Source organism: Diadema antillarum, unplaced genomic scaffold (genome assembly GCF_040938485.1).
Source record: "Diadema antillarum isolate AM-2024a unplaced genomic scaffold, OU_Dant_1.0 scf00000036, whole genome shotgun sequence".
Lineage (NCBI taxonomy): Eukaryota > Metazoa > Echinodermata > Echinoidea > Diadematoida > Diadematidae > Diadema > Diadema antillarum.
In genome coordinates this window covers 884,748-908,620 of record NW_027270925.1, presented here as the reverse complement: position 1 = coordinate 908,620, position 23,873 = coordinate 884,748, and the positions used below count along the sequence as shown (strand labels likewise).

At 38.7% G+C, this 23,873-nt stretch overlaps 1 protein-coding gene across 1 annotated transcript in view; it reads left to right on the top strand.

The window, feature by feature from the left end:
- The window catches only part of LOC139745011 (E3 ubiquitin-protein ligase TRIM9-like), a 74,591-nt gene that overhangs the window by 27,678 nt on the left and 23,040 nt on the right, over positions 1-23,873 (top strand). Inside the window, exons 2-3 of the mRNA XM_071655423.1 lie at positions 8,335-8,430; positions 9,400-9,492. Of these exons, the coding sequence (XP_071511524.1) occupies positions 8,335-8,430; positions 9,400-9,492 (189 nt within the window). The remainder of the gene's footprint in view (positions 1-8,334; positions 8,431-9,399; positions 9,493-23,873) is intronic.

Below are 23,873 nucleotides of genomic sequence, written 5' to 3'. Positions count from 1 at the left end.
CCACTTTTACAGTATACACATACTTCCTGAATCAAGGGGGTGTTTAAGATTAAACAGTATCTCATAAGGAAGGTAATATTGTAAGAAAGAGACATGGCCAACAGAAATGCTTGCAGCAGCAAAGGTTAAATAGCACTTAAGTACTGATTTTAACTATTTACCTCATAGACATCTTTGGTAGATGTGACATTGCACAACAGCGGACATTGACATTTCAGCTAGGAGGTTCTGTATCCATAGTATAGTCTGAAACTAGTTATATGCACCAACTATTTTGCGAAGTTTATCTGTCCACAAATTTGGCAAGTTGGGTGATATTCCTTAATTTCAAAAACATCAAAGAAATTTAATTCTGATTCCGAGATGAATGTAATGTGCACGCAACATTTCTTCGTTCAGTGCTGTACTACACAATCGCAAATTTAACCACTTGCGAAATTGTCAGGAAGTATGTATTCGTGACAAATTAGACTCACTAAACATATGGCGTATACAGTAGTCCGATAGGTACATGCATTTCAGTCGTATTCATATGCTACACTCCAACCAATTCTGTATTTGATATGAGTGCATGTGTGTGTGTGTGTGTGTGTGTGTTCATGCAAGCTTCCTAAAACAAAGCAACGGCATACATGTACTGTGGCAATCCACAAGTGAGAACCATTCACAAAGTTTTTGAAGATACAAGATTATGATGTGTGAACATAATAGGAATTGTGTTTGTGTGAATGTAGTGTGAAATACCTTAAAGTAGGTTTACATCTAGGGTAGACATAAGTTGGATGATGTGTGATAAGATTCTTGATTCCATTCAAGTTAGTATGCCCATGATTTCTATCATGGCCATTACTAAAAAACTGAATAATTGGTTTTTATTTATGTCATTGAAGGGAAGTTTGTCAATCAGTTACCATAAGACTCCTGGTGTTCGCAACAATACATACTTTCTACATTGCGTAGTAAGATTTGAATGAATGAATGAATGAATTGCTTTATTGTCCATAAAGGAAATTCTCTTTTCACTGGTTTTTTACATGTAGTCCACATAGTGAACAAGACATGTCCCCACATGTGTAGATGTGTGGTAGCCCTATTTGATAAATCAAGGAATGCATACCTGGTAAGGACTCATGACCCTCAAATTCCTTGACAGAAAGAACATTGCTACCGATCATAAAAAAAAATAGAATGATATGAAAAGATGTACAACCTAATATGCTACAGGTTGCTCCAAACCATGATTGTGCATATTGTATACTGTAAAAGTGGATATCTTCTCGCGACTAATTTTTCGCGCTTGGCCACGTAAGAAGAGTTTCGCATGTTTTTGATTCCGCGGAATCAAGACATCAACAACTGGAACTTATGGCATGCAAAAATATTCACATGCTTTTATTTCACGCTAGCTTGTGGTTGTGTGAAGTGCGCGAAAATTTCCACTTTTACAGTAGTGTCTGTTTTGAAAGTGCGTAAAGCATATGAACATACAGTGAATAAACAGTGGACAGATCCACATATGAAGGCCTTTCCATGAGTATGTTTGTGTGTGTGTTTATATGTTTGTTTATATCTGTCTGTGTTTAGAAGAGCCCTCCGAGATTCACACTGAAGTGCATGTTGGGATTAATAGAAGATGACTAAAAACTGGAGCCAAAGAAGTGGCTGTAGTTTTAAGTGGTAGTCTGCAAGTAATTCATGAAGTATCTGTTTTTGTATTGAAACCATCAAGACATAATCTGGACAGCAAAGCAAGTGAAATTAAAAGCTGTTGGGTAGATATAGATATTATAGCTGATCATATCAACGAGCATAATTAGATTAAGAGAATTTAATGTTAGTGTCCAAGAGAAAACAAGGTTTGACTGATGGAAAAAATTAAAGAGTTGTCTTCTCGACAGTGATCTGTTTTTGCTTGTGGGTGTGTGACTCACCATTGGCCCATGTGACTAACAAGTGGAGACAAATTTGTAGCGCCCGTTGTCAAGATCAATGCACATTTACCTTTCACAGTGTTCCAGAGCCTTCCACTCCGCTATATTTGAATCTTGTTTGGATTCCAGAGGGTCCTGAAGATCCACATCCGGGCAAACGTAGCCCCGGCTGCGATGTTTTTTTTCCCCCTCTCCTGTTTGCTCAGTGGATGTTGTGTGACCCAGAGGATGCACTCTAGTGAAAGGCTCCAGCCATGAAATGATCAGCAGCAATGCTCAGTCCCTTCAATATACCACGACAATTTCCAATTCCTTGATGCATGATCAATGCATATATGTAATGCATGCCAAGTCAAAATTGCGTGGTTATGTTTATTTATTTATTACTTTATTTATTTATTTATTCACAACCAACATCTTATAACAGGGACATTCTGTGTAGTTCTGCTGATATCCAGCAGACCTGCTTTTCAAGGAAGCCCTGTACACAGTATACATTGACTTCCAGATTAAAACAAATAGTACAAAACATGTTAAACGTGTATTTTATGCACTTTTCATCTTACTTAGCTAAAAGATCTCCATTTCCACCCTTTCTTTCATCATAAAACCATCATCTTAACCTTAATACCACCCAGTGTTGGATTGTTTGTCTCTCCTAGCCAATTGGTGTTTCTCCTCCTTACCCCCTCCCCCTTCCCCCCCCCCCAAGATATGTGTACCATTGTCCTATACCTAGCACCACCAAGTGTTAAGACGGTTCATCTCCCCCCCCCCCCCCGCTCCCCGCATCATACATTACATATCACCATTCTCCCTGTCGTCAACGGATACACTGCATCGCGCATCAGATCAGACCAAATCCCCCAATTTGCCACCCAGTCTTGCCGAGTGACTGTGTAGTGATGCTCGCTTTGTTTTTGTGCCTCACATATGGAGCATCACTTTCACATCTTAAAGGTACACTATATATTTCCCGTTTGTAAAGAATATTACTATGCGAAGAAAGTGAAAATGGAATTGTCACACATTTGGTTGTTGGGTTTACAAGTCAGCTTTCAGATTTTCAAGTTATGATTATAAATACTTTGTGACTTTTATCTCTTTTTCCTGAAGTTGTCATTGTGTTCAGTGTTGCACACTATTGAGTAATATAGCATGATGCACATTAGGAGGAATGATTCAGATCAATATTGATAGTCAAGTAGTAATACATTTTTGTACCAGACTGATAATTGTAGTATACATTCCACATGTCAGTTTACCCAGCAATGTTATTGCAAAAAAAAAAAGAAGGAAACAATGTTCACAAGTATAACCATCTGCATTACTGAAGGGTATGCAAATTCAATGCCATTCCAACCCTGCTCTTCAATTGTAAAGCAATACTTTTTATACAGTCTTAAACAAAGTTTTTCTCTGAAAAGGCCTTATAGGAGTGAGGTGTCATTTGCAGGAAAGTGTGTATATGAGAGAAAGAATTTTCTGCATAATAAAAAAGAGAAGTAGTGAACCATCATACATCTTGTACAATATAATAGATGCACATGAGCAGACATTAGGAAGGTTATGTGTAAAAAAAAAAATGTGTAATGATCTAATTTGCCCAGGCTAGTGTATAACAACAGATATGTTTGCTTAAGTAGATATGCTCCATTCTTCCAATAGGGATATCATATTTTGGAATAGTGTGTATTCATCCTCTAATCATGAGTTGATTATATTTTACATGTAAGTTAATTTGAACATGTAAACCTTTTCAAGCTTGTATCGTTCGACTCAAAATTTGAGTTTTATCTTTAATTTTTGGGCAGATGTGAAGGATCTTCCTGGTGCCCCCATTTTGAGCCCCCTGCCCTCCCCTGCCACAGGAGCTGTGGTAAAAAAAAAGCCCACTCGGTTATTTATACTTTCACACCTTCGCACTGCTTCTGAATGAATTGCCCTCAGGTGCATATTCCCGCGTGGCGTTTTGCCCTGTAAACAGCAAGCATAGCCTTCTTTTGGCCTCGGCAGACAAAGAAGTGTTTTTGACCCTCATTCGCTCGAGTACTGGGGATGAAGCATGCATGTAAACTTGACCTCATCTGAGCATAGAATTCTACTGTTACCTGAATTCCCGTTTTTACAACCACATTTTCTGAATTGTCATCTGAATTCTAACACTGTTATCTGAATTTCTGGTTTACAGCCAGATTTTTATGTCTGTTATGGCTGCTTAGTTGTAAATATCTAAGTCTTGTATTGTTTTCATTAGTTCTTGTTGTCGTAATCCCAAGTGAAGTTATAGCCATGTACACAAAACAAAATCATTTCAAACACAACTATCACATAATTATGAGCAGATATACAATTAAACTAGATAACATTTAACAAACCTGTCTTGAGTGAATCACGATGCAAGAAGATTTGGTTATTTTCATAATTTTTGTGATTTTGTAGCATTATAATCTAACTACAGGAAACAGTTTAGGTGGCATTAAACTCTAGAGTTTCTTCAGATGTCTTGTTGCTTTACATGATATTTATCATAAATCAGCTTCAATTAATTTCCATATTGCCAGTTTCATGCTACTTCTGATGAGTTTGCTTGAAAAGTGATAAAATCATTGCTACTTTGTCGTCGTAGTTTTTCATGTTTAAAAAAAATCTTGTGCAGTATGACATTTCTGTCAGAGTTTCAACTGTGAGGTCAAAGGTTTAGGTCAAAGGTCGTGGTCACTCATCGGGCAAGAGGTGTGCAAGGAATTGAAGATTATGTCACCCGATATGTTGCTTCTAGTAATGGAAGTCCTGTTGAATGTCCTGGAAATCTGAAGGGTAGGGAATGTTTGTCCCTTTTTGCAGTCTGAAGACCTAATGCTTTCTTCACATCAGCAGTAGATAGCATCAGCACAGTGATGAGTGAAGGTCTTCTTAAGGGGGGTGGCACCTCCGGCATTCGATTGTCAGCTGCCGGCGGTGTTTTTACGAGTGCCTAGAAGGTGTCCTCTCCCCCAATTAATGGATGGCACAGTTTCAATTACAGGCTTGGACCCTCCTCCGAGCCTCAGAGGTAGTGGCTCAAAGATGGCAGCTTGCCCTTTGGAGCATTCCTGGATTGATTCCTGAATAATTGTAAAGGGTCACCACACCACTCCATACCCAAAAAGCAATGTTTGGTAAAAGGGTATTGATGCCATATACCCACCCCTCTTGTGTACAGGAAATGTTTACATTTATTCCGTCTGTCCTTCCAAGCTGTTGCTTGTACCAATGGTAATCATCTATCAGCATGCTGAATTTCTTTGCATTCAGCTTTGATTCGAATACAGTCCCTTCACGCAAAACAATCAACCATTACCCATGTATTACGTATGTTTTCGCCTTTGTGAGAAAAAAAAGGACCAAGAAAAATTGAAATCAACCAGACTTATTGAAGGAGAGGGTAGGACACTTGACCCATATCAGATGTCATCTCATGCATAGTCATGCATGCATAGTAAATGCTGGCTGAGGTACTTGCCCACCACAAAAGCTCATGAGGTTTTTCTACTCTCCAAGCTGTCCCATGGAATGACTTAGGTTACCGCGGGGGGAGGCGCACAGGAATAGCTTGTGGTTTTTTTCATACTGTGGTGCTGTTTTGCAGAACACAGGGATGTATATAAGGTAGAACCATATTTGCAATGAAAGCATATTGGTCTTAAAATTACAAAAAGAAGTCTGTAACACATATTTCTGCATCCCCTGGCAGTAGTATTCACATTTCATTCAAGAATATGTGGCAGGAAGCTAGAAAACCATCTTCAAGCACATTTGTCAATATATATAACTGCGAAAATATCTGTGAATGTGTTCAAATGACTAATGTATTATGAGCTCAACGAGTTGTGATGTTGTTAATCTAGGCTGCCTTCATGATTGTTCAATTCAACTTGTACTGTAAGTCACAGTAGATATGAGCCAAAAATTTGTTAAAAGGTTGATGAAAATGCATTGTGTTGCTTAAAATGTCTGCTTGTGAATTTGTGTGGCTACTGTCCTGCAATGAAGAGTATACACTTATTTCACATTAACCCTTTTACAGATCATCTCCATAATATGCCATGGACACTGTGCACAGCCAAGTTGCCAGCAGTAATCACAGCGTAAACCAGTGCCATTGTCTTTCAATCATGCTGTTGTGGTGCAAGCTTTAGCATGAACCATGAGCGTTTCACAATACCACACAGTTAGTAGTTGTTGGGACCACAGTGTCAGTGTTTCTGATTCTTGCAACACAGCCTAAATGTATATCTGTGTAGCAAAGATAAGATAAATTATCAGAATTATTCTACAGTACTTAGTCTCTCTCTCTGGTACTGTCAAATTAGAACATGGTGGTATGTTTCATTCATCCTTTATATGCATATCAGGGCAATTACCCCTATCTGAATACTGGTTAGTGATAAGGTTAGAGTAGAGATTGGGTTTAGGGTTAGGTTTAGCAGGGCTCGAGACTAACGGTGGCCCGGTGGCCCGGTGGCCCGGTGGCCCGGTGGCCCAGTGGCCCGGGGCCACCAAAAACGCACGTCGGGCCACCAAAATTTCAGAAATGAACAATTTGGCGGCCTGATCAGGCCACCAAAAAAGGGCAGATGTTGCCTTTGGGCCACCAAAAATAAAAGTTAGTGTGGAGCCCTGGGGTTAGGGTTAGGGTTTGAGTTAGGGTTAGGTTTAGGTTTAGGTTCAGGATTTAGGATTAGGGTTAGGGGAAGGGGAAGGGTCTGGGGTAATTGTCCAGGGGGTACCTGCCCTGGACCCTTTGATATATGTCTTATTTTCGCAGTTTCTGGCATTTCATGTTTTGCTGCAAACAAGGGTCACCCTTAGTTTTTGCCCTTTCAACAGGCAATACAGAAAAACCCTGTAGGACACTTTTTTTCCTGGTATGCATAAGTCAAGGGAAACAGATATTTTACTATAGATACATGTACTTGTGGCTATTACAGTAGAAACATTGGCTCTATCTCCGTGCTATGATAATTTACTTGTTTGATTTTTAGCATCACAGAATTCGACTGGACAAGGCAGACAATATTTTACAACAGGAGGTTTTGATTCAACATGCCTCTTGAGGGACATTTAGGTTCTACCAAGTCAGTGGGAAGAGAAAAACAAGATGATCAGAGACAACTAGATGTTTTTGCCTGATGCGCCTTTGAAGAGATGTGTTGGTTGTGGCAGGGCTGTCCAAAGACAAGATGAGAGAATATTGTACAACAGGAGTCTTTGACCTAATGTGCCTTTTGAGAGGCTTGGCGAGTTTTAACAGGATGGTTTGAAAGAAACAAATTGGAGGCATCGTGATGCGACGCAGCAAGGCATGACAGGCGCCTGGAGAATTTGTTCGATTGTGTGAGGTTAGACCGGGCATCTCCTCCCTGGGGAGGAGTTGGGGAGACAGCGTCAGAACGTTGAATGTTTATGTGCGCCCCGTCAGCAAGCAGCGACCTTTGCTTTCTCCACAACCCTTGACTGTCTCTGGTTCATATGATCTGTATATATGTTTGTGTGGCACATGTGTTTGTTTTTCTGTCTGTCTGTCTGTCTCTCTTCCTTTCTATATTTATACATCTTTATCTATTATCATCTGAAACTCTTAACATATCTATTTCATTTTTATCTATCCATCTAGCTATATCTCTATTTTGAGGTCACTGTAGGGCTCTTTTTCTATTTACCAGTATTATTCTCTGTGTTTATCTCTTTCTAACTCTCAGTATTTACCCATCGAGCAAGTTCTCTCTCTCTCTCTCTCTCTTCCCTGAAGTTGTATTTGTTTCTCTCACTCTAGCTCTCTGTTTACTGACCTGTTGATTCGTAAACTCTCATAAACGCTCTTTCTCTCACACGCTTGTTGTGTCACGCGATGATAGTACTTGACATTGAGATGAAACATCGTGCTCATGGATGACAGTGTATTTTGTTATGTTGTTTTCTTTGGGCAAAATTATCTTCGTTTGTGCTGGTTTGCTGGTTTCCTCGTTCTTGTCTCCTATAGCTACTCAGCCATACTTCACCTATTGGATGGACTTATGACGAAACTTCTAATTAAACAGTCAAACAGACAGTAGGGGTGGATTCAGGAATTCCGTGAAGAGGGGACGCCTTTACAAAATTAAAGGGGGGCGCACGCACCCCTCCCCATTTTTTCTTTTTATTTCTTTTGTTTCAACAAAAAATAAAGGGGGGTGCACGCCTGGTTGCTTCCCCCCTGGATCCGCCACTGGACAGGAATATATATCTAAGTGAAGCTTCACACAGGGAAGTGCAGTCATTTTGGACGTAATGAACTGTGCTATATACATTTCTTCTGAAATTAATGAAAGAAAACATCTTCAGTGACTCTTTAACCTTTTCTTATTTCTTTATCTTGCAGACGGAGTTGTCTCAGGCTCTGACTTCCCTTTCGGAGAAAGCCAAATGTGCCAAGGATTTCCTGGTTAACCTGAAGAACACAATAGATCATGTCCAGGTAAGGAAACATTGCTGATAACCAGCTATGCTCGTTATCACTAACCATGCTAGTACCTAACTGTACTGGTAACTAACCATGCTGGTAACTATCCATGCTGGTAACTATCCATGCTGGTACAACTATCCGTACTAGCTATGAACCATGCTGGTAACTAGCCATTGTGGTTACTTACCATGTTGGCAACCAACTGTGGTGGTAACTGTGTGGGTAACTAACCATGCTGGTGACTAACCATGCTGGAAACTAAACATGCAGGCAACTAATCATTCAAGAAATACCAATAGAAGTTCTTAAATTCTCCCATTTCATTTCAGTGTTTGATAACTTGTACAGCAAAATTCAAGTCACTGCCAGCTATATATCATGTGGTGTTCCATGTTGTTTAGAATGCTTTCTGTCCTTTATTCTCTCAGCTTTTGTAAGAAGGAATGTACTTCAAAGTTGACATATTCTGTTTAAATCAATATCATATATTTTCTTGTGGGGATAACCATGTTAGTGAGTGAAGTGCTTGATAATAGAATGATGTAGATCCATGTGATACGGTTGTCATCATTTCACCTAGAGTGTATTTGAATTCAGAGTTATTTCAGAGACTTAATGGAATGATGCATTAATAAGAATTGTTTGGTGCAAACATCACCTTGCTTTCTGTATGGTTAAACTTAAAACCAAAAAACATGAAGGTGTCTATTCTTTGAAACATCAGCACTATTGCATGAACTTTTGTCTTAGATTGATATTGGCTGTGCATTGTATTGTTTGTTCTCAGGTAGTGGTGATGCAAGTGATTAAGGTCTTTTCAGCTCGATAACTCAGTTGCCATCGAGAGTGTGCATGTTATAATTTATTGAAGAGATCAATTTGTCAAGACTGTGGTGAATATGAAAAAGTCACGTCTCTAAGGACTAATATTTGATGAGATTTCCTTCTGTGTGTGTCTTTGTGTGTGTTTGTATACACCAGGAAAGCAGTGTGGATTTTGAAGCCAGTTTGGTGGCAAAGTTTGATGAACTCATCAACGTGGTGCAGAAACGCAAAGAGCAGCTCATCCTGCAGGTAAGATGCTGAAAGAACCAGATATATCAACTTAATTTCCTCTCCCTCTGTCCTCAAAATTTCATTAGTATTCCCCTTTTCTGTTTGCAACAAGTATTTTCATTCAATTGTTTAGCTTTTTACATTACATTTTCAAACAGAGCTTTGTGTGCAGTACTCTGAAGCAGTCTATGTTTTTTGCATGTCCCTTGAGAAGTTGATACATGGATTATAATATGAGTCTGTGTTTCCATTGCTAGACATCTTCTGAAATAATTGTGATAAGTTACAAAGTCATGTTTGAAAAGTCAAACATGAAAGTTTCATGTAAATTGTCTCTTTGTGAATAAGACTGTACTGCATTTTGATCAAATTGTACAACTTTTACATGAAATTTTAAATAGCTTTTTGTGCAGTGCTCTGACGTAGTCTGCAGTTCTTGCCAATCCTTTGAGAAAGTGATAGCTCAAATTATAAAAGTCCTTTTTTTTCCAGTACTGCTCTTCATATGAAGTAAATTTACTGATGCCAAATGGTTCATCAGCAGTCGAGCGCACAGGATAGCTTCACAAACCAACAAACTCCTCATCAGATGTCAATCAAGTCAACAATATCTGTGGATGTTTGAAATTATCCTACTTACTAGCCTTGTTAGCACCGGTTGACAATACTCAACTGGTGAGACTACTGCCTCAAGAATGCATAGATTGACGACATCATGTTTTCTATTTCTATTAGCTTGCACTGCAAGTCACATGTGTGAGTGTGTGCACTGGGAGCGTGAAATCACTTTAGCGCGACAAGATTGTGACCGGCAAATGACGGCAAAATTGCGGCGGGATTAGGGTGGTAGGAACCCAGTGAATCATGCCCATTGCGGCAGAAAATTGCACCGCTTGCTCCAACGTTGCGAGATGAGTCAGAATGCCCCGTTTAATCACCCAATCAGTGCAGCCAAGCAAGCAACAAACCAAGCAAGGCAGCAAGCGATGGTAGTATATAGCGATGGTGGTTGAGGGCCATTTAGCCAAGAAAACAGCACAACCATGTGTGCTTATTAGGTGATCCGAGTATCCTCTCGGATCACCTTCTGTATCTGTATGGATTCTTTGTTCTTCTTCTTCTTCTTCTTTCTTTATTTCTGGACAAAAGTTGTGTATCTACGTACTCAAAAAGTACTCAGAGTATCAACTTCAAACTCATACCATATATGTATCATGTCCCAAAGACGACAAATCTAATGTATCATTGTGATTGGTCGATCGTGATGTCACTATGACGTCATTATATGAAAACACATTCTCAATCATATCTCATTAATGGAATAGAGTTTTTCAATGAAATTTACGTCACATATATTTCAACTAATGCGCATTCTACTCATGTTCTCAAAATTCACATTTTCTCTTGAAACGTGCGCGTACGTGCGCGTTGAAATATTTGTATACTCAAATCGAGCTCAATTTTTTTTTTGCACACGTTTCAGACCATTTGGAGCATTTTTTGAAAAATTGAAAAAATTGGACGGACGCGTACGCGCGCGCGCATATACGCACGTACAGCTCATATGCAATAGAAATTTCCACTTTTTTTACACAGATCAGATGCCTGAAATGTCAAGGAATATTTCTACCAAGTTTCAAGTCAATCTGACTCTAAATGACGTCATACGGGCCCGTCAAAGTTGAAATTCCGCGCGCGCGTCAATGGCGATATACAGTGCAACAATGCCAAAAAACCGCCAATTTTAAATCCGAATTTGCTCGCCAGGATGGACGATGACCCCCCATTTTCTTGACATATTTTCAAAGCTGATGAGTTGTACATGTCATTCCATGGGTTGACGATGCTGAAAAAATGATCAAAAGATATCAAATTTCTTAATAAAGTAAAAAAAGTAAAATTTCAAAATGACGTCATCAAATTTCAAGTTTACTCGAGCGTATCTCACTTATCCTTGGTCAATTTTCACCCAGATTTCAGTATGTTGTAGCTTATTAAATGATCTTTCATTAATATAATTACAACATTTTGATTGGAAGACGGCATCACCTCGTAAAAATGGATTGAAAATAATATTGTCAAATTTGACCAGTTTACGTGTTATCTCTATGGGAGAGCAGTTTTTCTGGCAGTGAAAATTGACATGACTCTCTTTTTCGAGCACTAGCTCACTTATGCTTCGGTGAATTTCTCCCAGATTTTAGTATGTTGTAGCTGAGACTTTGGGCTATCGTGATTGTGCCCTCTATTTTTTCATACGATGTCGGCATTACGTCGAAAAACTTGCTGGAAAATGGCACGAGGCTTCGATGCAGCGTCATTTTGCTTAATACACAGGGCCTATGGAGAATGAAATAGGTCATTGCGTAGCGCATCCGACTCGTAATCCTAAGGTCCCTGGTTCGAGGCTCAGCCCTGCCAATATTTTTTTTAAATTTTTTTAACACTTTTTTTCTTCTTTTTCTTTAGTTAATCTTAATCTCCCTTTCCTTACTTTATCTTTTTCTGATTTTTTTATGCTTCTCCTTCAAATTTCTATAAAATAACATAATTTTTTCTTTATTTTTCTTTCTTTCTACTACTTTCTGTGCAATAGATGAACAACAACAATGGCTATCAATCCCATATTTTGCACATGTTTAGTACATGTCACGTACATTATTTCATAAAATAACAACTACTTGATCGGACACCATCTTGGGTATGTAAATTAGGGTCAAAGGTCATAAATGTTTCATCCTGTATCTTGGTGAATACATGTCCTATCTTTCCCATATTTTGCACACGCAAAGACCATGTTACAAGAATCATTTCACGAAATAATCACTTTTTGCTTTGACGCCATCTTGGGTGTGCAAAGTGAGGTCAAAGGTCAAGTATACTTCATTCTGTATTTCCGTTCGTGTATACGGAATTCGGTACCAAAGATGGCAGGTCTCACTCCCTTTTCTAAATGAGAATCCAAACATCACACGGCCAATGTCCCGTCAACACAGATAAAACCTGTATGGTCATGAATATTTGGATCAGGACTCAAATCATTGATTTTCAAAGAGATCGGATCACCTAATTTGTCAGTGTTGACAAATTCCGGTTCTAGTTTTGTTACTGTTTCCTTTAATTCCTCATTGAGGTAATTTTTACTCTCAACTCCGCAGTATCTTAACGTTTTTGTGGTGATGTATCAAAGTTCATTTTACTGATTTGATAATCTTGTAATGACTTGGGAATTGCCAAATGAATGTCATTCACATTCTATCCCATGTAAACATATTGATGATGATTATCAACATGATATTGGTGGTTCATTTTTTAACCAGGTACTTTGTATTTGGTATCATTTACATGAAGTAATCATTGGCCCATTCATAATACATTTACTCATAAAAGCCATGTAGGCAAAAAGAATGGAAAATGTGTCCATGAAAATATATATATATTTTAAAATGATTATCTCTGTCATTGCACAGAAAGTTATAAATGTTATTATGTGGTAGCAGACAGAGTTGTAGTCATTTGACTGTATTGAAGATTGAAGTTGATGTAAAAGGAAGATAAAAGTGGTAATTTTGTTCCTCGTGTGATTAACATCCAGAATGATATCAATGTCAGTATCATATCTGTACAGATATTGAAGAGAAACAAAAGAAATGAATGTTAATATTCAACATGATAGGGTCATGCATTTCTCAGTCCTTGCACTGAAAATAACTTCTTTGTTGATTTCCTGAGGTTATTGACCATTGTTGACATAGATTTTGCTTGTCATTGAGAAGTAGATTTGAAAGCCTCTTTAGAAATCAGATTAGATGATGGCAGTCTGTTCTTTAATACTAAATAGAGGAAATTCGATGAATTCATAATACTCAAAATAAATCGGCACAGCTGTAAAGATGATAAAAGATAACACAAATGCTGTCACAACTGAGTGGCCCCTACTCTAAGCAGAATGTAAGCCATCGCATAAAGTACAAAGGCAATTGAGTGAAAATGACAGTTATTTTGTTCTGAAGTGGATAACTGAGGTGCATCAAAAATCATAACAAGATATGCCCCATCCAATGAAGGTACAGTGCTTCTCAAGCATCTCAAATAACATCAATAAAATGACCATCAATGCAACGTAATCAATCCAATCTGTGAAGTTATTTTTGAAAGCATTAGAGCTCATACAGTCTTCATTACTTTGCATCATTCCACTCTTTTCGTTAATGTCGAAAGATATTACCCAGGGTACTCGATGCGGCTCTTTACCAAATTGGAATTAAGTGTGGGGGTGGAGTCCTCCCGCTACAATTTTCCAATCAGGCTTGTCAGGTTTATTGGGATTCTGCATGTGCACTAATAGTTTGAGACACAACAAAGAACCGTCTGTATTTTATATGGTCTTGCCGCTTAAATTGGCAAAGTCAAAACTGGGCTAAACATGGCTTTCTAAGAATGTAGTGACTTAAAAACAAACCAATTACAATGTGTATTATTTGTGTGTGCATGTGTGTGTGTCTTTCTGTCTTCCAAAGATAGCCTCATAAACCTGGCAGACGAACGAAATTTCTACAAGAAAGTAAAAATGGTGCATGCTCATTTTGATGGGGTGTATTTGTGCATTTGTGCATTGTGCATTTGTGCATTTGTGCATAACTGATTTTCATGAAGTAAAGTGAGACATTTGTATGGTTCATGATGTGATTGTAGTTCAAATTTATGCTAGGATTCCTGAAATTCCTGAATTCCTGAAAGAACTATAAATCATAAACCATGAGTAGTTTATGTTATTCATTTGTAATGATTCAACAGACTCAAGCCTGAGAGTACTGATTAGGTAAAGTTTAAGAATTTTTATTCTTCAAGCACATATTCAAGTATGGAGTGTATTCATTTCTGCACTAGTGTATTAAAAAGGCTTGGCAAATCTAGCCCAGTTTAGCTCATCTTTTTTTTTTTCATGCTGGAAGTACTGACCAAATTTTGCTGGCGAGACTTTTCCTACATGCAAAACATTGTGAAAAAGAAGATGAGATGGTAGCTTATGTGCTATCACTCAAATGAACTTGCCAAAGAGTGTGATAGCTTAATACAAACTTGTCTACAATACTTCAAGAAATATTGTTGTGCAAGTCTGATATTTGCATCCTCACCACATTAAAAGTGTGTGGATACCTGAGTGAACAAATCCATTTTTTTTTTCATCTTGGATAAGCCAACACTCACTAGATATTTGGTACTTTGGATTTTTTTTTTTTTCTGAGATTTGAAAGTAGCACTAATATGCTTGCTCCTGGCTACCAGAAATCAGCCCCCCCAAAAATGAATAAATGAAGGTATTCTAACTGAAATCCTCATTAACTAATTCTTAGAATTGTCATTGTCCCAAGTGCTAACTCTCATGGAATTCAAATTTGCCAGTGCAGGGTAGCAAAAATACTAAACATACCACACTGATGCAATTGGTAGTACTTATATCAATTTGTTGTGGAGAGAGAGAGGGAGAGAAGGATAGAAAGGGGAAATACGAATGTTTGGTCTTATATATCGTGCAAGCACTTTTCTGCACCTCATCTTGACAAATGTCTGTTGCCGCAGCCTGGCTCCACGTGGTATGAATTAATTATACGCCGTCCAAGGCTGGTGTCTGGGCACGGGGTCTCTCACTCTGCGACATGTGACCGCCTCGTCTTCGTTTAAAGGGATCGTATAGTTTTGGTTTAGACCTAACTTCAGGTTTCTGTTTTTAGGTTAGATAATGTGAAACATCTTATAGAATATGAAAGAGTATGTAATTTTAAGAGGAATTCAAAGTTTATTTGATGAGAATCGGTTTTGAAATGGCTGAGATAACCAAAAAGAGTGATCCTAGTAAAAGGTGGGACCCACCTTTTATTACGATTGCTTTGTTTTACTTTGTTTTTTGGATGTTTCAGCCATTCCAAAACCAATTTCCATCAGATAAACTTTGAAGTCTTCTTATGGTATGATCTGTATTATTTCATAAGTGGTTTATTGGTGTCTCGCAAAAAGTTAAAAGCTCAATCCTAGTCTCCGCCATTACTAACCCATCCCTTGAAGTTTCAGTCGCGTTAAGACTCTTCTGCCGATCCATTCTCTGATTGCAATGTGCTGACACGGGCAGAGCATCATATTGGAAAAAAGGGATGTACATTTTGAAGTCTTTGAGAGCAGATGGTGCCATGAGCATGCTTTTATCACATACGAATGTACCAGAGAATCACTTGAAATTGATTACACATGAAAAGCACACAAAAGGGTAATTTCCAGAAGGGCCCCCGATGCCCCATCCTTCTCCCGATTATTAATGTGAGTCGTCATCACTGCTTTTGTTTTTGTTGTTTTGTTTTGTTTTTTTTAACAGATAGGTTTATGACTGTCATTGCATTGACAGCCTGTCCATAGTGCCACAAACTGCTGTACAAATTATTACAAAGTTTCCTCACATATTTTTAAATGGTAGTGCAATTAAAAAAAGTTACCCAAGGGTGTGTTTAGACTATTTCGCAAGTGCTTAAATATGCAATTGTGGTGTACAGTACTAAACGGAGAAATGTATGTGGGCATGTGCATTCATGTCGGGATCAGAGTTAATATTTTTGTCTATCTTTTATATTTGTGAATAGCACCTGACTCATGAAATTCATGAAAGATAAAGGCCTTGCAAAATATTTGGTGCATACAGTATATCATTTCTGTGTGTATCTCTCTCTCTTTCTGTCTCTCTCTCTCTCTGTGCCCGTCTCTCTCTTTCACACTCTCTAGACGCAGACTCCTAATTATACTTGAAAGTTAGTGAGGGGTTTTGAATATCTCCTTTCCTTTGCATTTGTCACAATCTGCATTGCAATATTTGAAAAAATGGTCCATCTTCAAATTTTTTTCTAACCCTTGTAATAATACTGTAAAACATGATATATTCGCAGCATGAAATTTTCGCGAATTGGAGCCGACGGCCTTTTTCGTGACAAAAATTTTATGTGAATTGCAACTGGCATTCAATGCATATAGTGTTGACAAGAACTTTCGCGTGCATTTTAATTTCGCGAATCTTGGCGCTCACGAAATTTGCGAAATTAAAATGCACGCGAACATTCCTCGTTTTACAGTATACCTTGTGCTGTGTGTGTGTGTTTGTGTGTATGTGAACTGCATGTAAAAAAGAAATCAATCCCTTGAGTCCCATGATGCAACTTACCACACTCGGACAAATGAGTGTGTTTGGGGTCATGCCCTGGTCATTGTCTAGGGACCACAGTTTTTGGAGATTTAAAGTGCTGCATGTGTGGACAGATGAGTTTTTGACCATGTTTGAATTGATTTTTGCATCAAGATCCAACAACTGAAAAGTTGTATGTGTGTGAATGAGGCTAGTCATTCAAGTGTATAGAAAGCAGAACGTTGTTTGTTCACTGAAGGAGTGTCTCTTGACAATCTTAGAGTGAACAGTCTCTGGAATGTGACTCACATAAAAATACAAGTACACTGATGACATTTCAAAATGCATGGATACTTTTCTCTTAAAGTTTTTGTGTCCCAAACTGAGTGTTTCCTTTAATTGTGAAGGTACTGTAAAAGTAGATATTTTCGCGCGACTAATTTTTCGCGCTTGGCCGGGTCAGAAGAGTTTGGCGTGTTTTTAATTCGGCGGAATCAAGACATCACGCACAGGAACATATGGCAAGCAAAAATATTCGCGGGCTTTTATTTTCGCGCTAGTTTCTGGTTGCGCGAAATGCGCGAAAATTTCAACACCGCGAAAATTTCCACTTTTACAGTATACATTTAAATATGTGGCTTTCAGTTCCATGTTGATCAATGCTTACATATACTGTGCGATTCTACTCAACCAAAATAGTTCATTGCTATCCAGGAGAGTGCAGTAGAGATTATTGATTACAATATTTCATGCTTCTTTTACAGTGCAAACAGTCCCACCACTAATTAATGTGATGGCCTAATTGGTAGGAGACTTCAGGTAAAGCCAACCATAGCAGTGTGGTTGTCACAGTCCACCAGTCAGACTGGACTAATGATTTACTGGACACAAGAATGCTCGTAATTGGCACTGACCCACCAGTTATGCGTACAGCCAGAATTTTCTTGGCATAGCTGCGCATATTACAACTGAACAATAATCTCTGTCTTACTCGTACAATGTCTCAGTATGCTATTGAAAGTGATTTTGTTGAAGTTGACCTTTCTATCTATGGAGTTGCATCAATCGATAAATATTTTTAACTTTCTGTCATGCCTCAGAATAGCAAAAACATTCTATAAATTACGAGTGTTTCTGTGCTAAACATGAGGCTAAAGCTATTATCTGATCACCATGGCAGTTTCATGTGTGAGCACAAACCATGCTCAGCATGTTCTCTCCTCAAGGGAATATGCAAAATGTAGAGAGCATTCTGAGAGTATACTTCTATTTCTCCTCTCAGATTGTAAAGCAAAACAAAGGTCTTAAAGGGATGGTACAGTATTGGTGGAGATGAGAATTGGGCTTTTAACTTTTTGCGAGATATCAAGAAAACACTTAAGATATAATACAGAGCATACCATTTTAAGAGGAATTCAAAGTTTATTTGATGAAAATCTGGTTGGGAATGACTGAAACATCCAAAAACAAAGTAAAACAAAGCAAATGTAATCGCTATTTTTTGATATCTCAGCCATTTCAAAACCAACTTTCATCAAATGAACGTTGAATTCCTCATATAGTTACATGCTCTTTCATATTTCATAAGAGGTTTCTCATTATCTCACTCAAAAATGTTAGAAACCTTAAATTAGGTCTCAACCAAAACTATACGATCCCTTTAAGATATTGTCTGTCTCTCTTTTTTGCTCACTTCCTTATGTCATGGCCCTCCAGTCTTTTCACTTTTCAGTCATTATTTCTTTGTATAGTTAAGGGTCTTTCAGTCTCATCACGTTTCAGTTTTCCTTCATATTTTTCACCAACTTTCGGCTCCTTTGACTCAACTGTAGCCACTTTCATCCTCTCATTCCATTTCCCCTTGTCTCCCTGCTCCTTTAGCAGTCGCTTAGAACTTCTTTTTTTGTCTTTTCTGATTCACTTTCAATGAAATCTGTATCTTCTCCGCTCCAGAGTTTTTCATATTATTTCTCATTTTCCCTTTGCACTTGTCAGTATGATGCAGATGCGGTAATGGAGGATTAATTAGACGGGAAGGACTGAGTCATAATTCCCATGCTCAAAAAAGAAAAGACTACCCCAAGGAATGCCGACAAGCCATAAATAATGACGGTGAAAATCCCCCGTGCTCATCTCTGCCCTGTTTCCCAGTTGAGCCATCCCGATCCAAATCACAGTAATTGCACAGACTGCACTTGTAAGGCGAGCTGGGTCGTCGAGCTCTGAGAAAGGCATACTATTTGTACAGGCAGATGAGCAATAAGCGGGCAACACCGGAAACCATGATTTGATATTCTAGAGACATCAGTCTCCTCCAGACCTGGAAGGGGAACATTTATAGGCAGCTCTTACTCAGATCTGATAACCTAGCCTTTAGAGGTTGATTTGATTGTAGGAACCCTGTCTCGGAACCTGATGGATTTGGGATTCTGTAAAGGGTCTTTCTGAAGGTTCCTTTGTCATCATTTTTGCATGAATTTACTGCAGATTTTTATCCAGTTTGGCTGTAACAATTTGAAGTATATTCTGAATGATGTATCAGAAAAAGTGACTACGTACTATTTATTTGAGCAGGTTGATGAGGAATAATAGAGTGGTCTCATATGTTCCGAGCACTCTGTAAGAATAATGTGATTTTGACACAAATCAATGCTAGTGTACAGTAGTTTGCCTCAAAATGTAGGCAATTGATTATCACAGATGTTAACATTCAAATGCTTTTGTCAAATAACTTGTATTTCAGTGGTCTAATTTACTGAGTCAATTTTGCTGTCATCCCTATACCTTTGAGATCTATTCAGAGTTGATTTGTCTACCTTTTCCTGTTTTTATCACCATATAGTTCCATTACTTAATATTTAGTCTATTTCTCTTTGATAGAATAACCTGTGTATAGCCTGTGTAATAGTGTATCTCTCTTACTTTTTATTGTCATTCAGATCAATATTTGCAATTTTTATAGGTGATGATACAGTATTATCTTTTGCATTTCTTCCAATGCCTACTTTTTGTATATACATTTGTATCTGTTTTATCTCTCATATAAATAGATACTTTTCCTGGCATCTCACTGAAATTGGCTGTAGCAAAACATTGCCCCATTATCTGTCAACAGAATTCATCTTGGTGTTTATAGCGAGTTCAAGTTCTCCACTTGGCATCATCCCATCCAGTGGGCTCATTACTGTCCAGATAAGACCAATCATATCTCAGTGACATCCGGGAGGATGTCCATCGATGGGACGGGGAGAGTGGGACCGGTCTGTCATCAGCTCGTGATCCCCGAGATGCAGCGCTAGGCTTGCCAGTCGTGAGATGACATGCAAGCGAATCAAATCAAGCGATATTAGGAGGAGGTAGGATGGGGTGGGAAGGTTGGTTGGTTGGTAGGTTTGAGGAGGGAGGAGGGAAACTATCTGTGTTTCAGCGGAGACATGGAAACGGGTATCTGCTTTTTAACAAAATACAGCACTGCATGGGTGGAAAACGCTGGTTTGGTATCAGAAAAGTAAGCTAAGTTCATTGGGCCAGAGTGCCAACTTTTCTTATTTCAGTCAGATCAAAAGACATCTCTGTTTGGCTAGTCTCAACAGTTCTTGTAAACAAATGCCTTAATAGCAGGTAAGACTATACCAACAAATGTGTGTCCAAAGTATGTGTCACTGGTATGATTCAGGAGTGGTGGTTGCTGTTGCCATGGCAACATCATTCCACATCATCACCCAATTGTTTGGGCATCCCTTGCATCATGTCTCACCTGGCTTCAAAAGAAAAACAGAAAGAAAGAGAAGGTAATTTAAAGTCTTTGTACAATCAGGAGAAATGGGACGTGCTATGTAGTTTTGTGTGTATCGTTTGTGGCACAGTAATCACCAAGACATCAATCAGTCTGGATGTGAGTAGCGCACACTCCATCGCCCAGGCAGGCCGGCATCAATAAATGATGCTCTCCCGAATACCGGCCTTGATGACTTGATGCTGACTCATGGAGGGGAGGTTGTGAAAACTCGAGAGATGATGAAACACGCTGTCTTACCTGAGGCGAACAGAACGTTACCAGCTGGTGTCCTTGTTCATTGGACAATGATCTTATCCAAGCACTTTCTATTGCGACTTGTGGGCGAGAACACAGAATAGAAATTCATGGCATGATGCAGCCATCATGAATCTCACTTGTGCAACATTGTGGCATTCATGTTGGTCCATCTTCAAGGGACCATCTAGACTTGGCACATGGTGTGGCTTTTACAAAGAGATCACATGGATACAAATTGCATGATGGGAAAATGGAAGCAGGTGTGTTGAATGCAATGTCATAGCTGGATGACTAATCCCCAAAAAGAGCAACAATTAAAATAATTAAAAAACATGACACACAAATGAAGTAGACTACCTTTCTTACAGCTACTTTGTATCACCAGGGCAATAACCCCTTGCAAAATTGATATTTTTGGAGACTTTAGAGCAAACATTTCCTTCTGATGGAAACTTTTGTAAGATATTCCTTGATTTGCCTATTAAATGATTTGAGTGCAGCTCTACTTCTGTATTATCAGGTAAGCTATGAAAAGTGTATAATTAGTTTGTAGTCTTAACTCCTTCCTGGCTTATCATTATTCAAATTTAATGGATCAAGCCCTAGAAGCATATTCTTACGATGAAATTAAAAAGGGTTTCATGAATGCAAATTATGCATTCGAGACAGCTGCTCAGCTACTCAAGTGTGACTGTGCATGATGCACGTAAAGATGAACATTCCTACTTTGGCACCATCACATATGAATGGTGTCATCACTGTAACCCATCTAAGGAAATGCATCCAGATGAGCTCATAAAATGGTTCATTGATTGTCTTCATTTCAGCCAGACACAAGTGTGAAACATCAGTCACTCCAGAAAAAAATGTGAGGCAAAGAAGAAAAAAAAAATGTGATGATCCGTCATTTCCACTTTGATTCACCTCAGATCTTCGGGTGCGACGAACCCAATGATAATTGGTGCTGATGTCCCGCGAAAATGCTACAGAAAGCCGTCACATGTTTCTGTGATCTTGGGCATGTGTGGATGCGAGATTCGTGTAATCTGATTATTCTACCTGGTCTGGGGCACTGAGCCTCGTGTGGTGATGGCGGGGCAAATACTCCTGACAGATTGGATGCGTTGGATGATGTTGTAGCAGACCATGGGGGATTGCGCTGATTGAAAGGCCATATTGATGCTGGGCATTCCTGGATGCACCAGTAGAAATCTTTTATGCACCCACTGAAATGTATTTGTGGGGGCTTCTTTATCAGTTGGTGTCCAGTGTGCTTTTTAGAAAAGCAGCATGTACTCAGTCATTTTTCTGTCCTTCAGCTCTGTTAATGGCTTTAGTGTGTCATTTATTTCTGCAAGGAAGGTGAAAACTTTTCCCAATTGCACCATGATTTTATACTCATGGCAATATAATAAAGCAATAAGGCCATTTAGGATACTGTAGAAAAAAATCTGTAATACTCAACTTCGGAACATTTAAGTTCTGCAGTTGCCAACTCCAATTCATGTTTATGCAATGGCTTGATACCCAACACAAATGAATGACTATGATACCTAATCAATATTTGAAATTATACTTCGTAATTCCGCCAGGGATTACGTTGACAAGAGAGACCCGCTAGCAGAGGTAGTCATTTTATGAAACATCCAAATGTAAAATGCCCAACACACTAACTCTGAAAAACCACAGACACACGCACTCCAATACACACATTCACACACTTGCTAAATGCCACATATAGCAAGGGAAACACAGATTTTGCGACCGGCATAGAAACATGGGTTTAATTTGGTCTCGGCTTTTAAATAGAAGCTTTCTATTCTGATGATCATGATAAAAAGCACTCAAACCCCCCCCCCCCCAAAAAAAAAAAAAAACCAACAAAAAAACGAACAAACAAACAAACAAGCAAACAAAACAAAACTCAAACTCATGGATCATATGTTGTCAATGTGTAATTCAAAGACACCACGGGGCATCTCATCAAGCAATTTGTGGAAAAGTGTTTGATGTAACACCCCTTATCATCACTTGTCACCTTTTAGCTGTAGCCAGTCTCACACCCTGCTGATGACCATTAGCTTGACCACTCAGCATGATGTGTATTAACAGCCCATCCATTACGGTCAGTGTCGTCCGGAGAGTGCCCTTCCCGTCCTATCTTGCCTTTAGTCAAGGCCCTTGCGCTGCCCAACTCTGCCAAGCTTGTTTTGTTTGCCTCCATTCACTCATCACCATACAGAGAGAGGGTCTTGGCGAAAGACTACTTCCTCTCTGGCTGGATACCAAAACTTCTGGCATATTTGTTTCAGCTGTATGCTTCAGAGGCAGAAATTCTTTCTCAAAACAAATTATCACATACCTTTTTTTAAACAGAAATGAGTCTTTTATGCTACAGGAGAAGATAGCATTCATATAGATTGTTATTGTGATATTGATGCTCATATACGTACTATGCAGAAATTTTTCGTAACCCTCAGACACTTTTTAGCTTGTAATGCATTTTTATTTTCACTTCTTACCAGGGCCTGCTTCTCACTGCCTCCTTACTGTATAATTTCAATCTCTACATTTCCTACCTACTCCTCCGCTTTCTGTTTCCTATAGATCTTTCTCTTTGTAAGACTCATATATGGATCTTCCCACTCAAATGTGTGGGAGCTTTGTCTTGCCACATCATCTTTCTTCTTATTGCTCCATTACTCCGCCCCCTTAATCCAAGCATGGATTCTTATTTGAGAGGGATGAATATATGTTTGTGGCTTGTTCCATGTTCATGAGGGGGAAAAAAGAGTCCATGTTGATGCTCTTGCACAGCCTTGGAAAAGGGTCAAGTATATTGAACACCTTCTCATTTGAACTTTCGCTGACTTCTTATACAACACAAGCATGTTATAGCTGTGGCTATCATGAGTGTTTATTGAACTGTTCATTGTTTTGATATCTTTATTCTTTTAATGCTTGTTTTCATGAGAAAGCAACATTTTTTCCCCCAAAGAGTATTTCTAATTTGTATCAGTGAAACATACTGTACCATTATTCATGTAAGATAAAGTCAGGCTCCATTTGCTTCTGATGATACAGAATGAAGGCTCCAATCTGGCTTTTGCCAGGATCATGTTTTGATGCAAGATGATCTGACTGCACGGCATGCTTACGGTGTCAGAGATCAGGGTTAAAAGATGAAAAATGTGAACT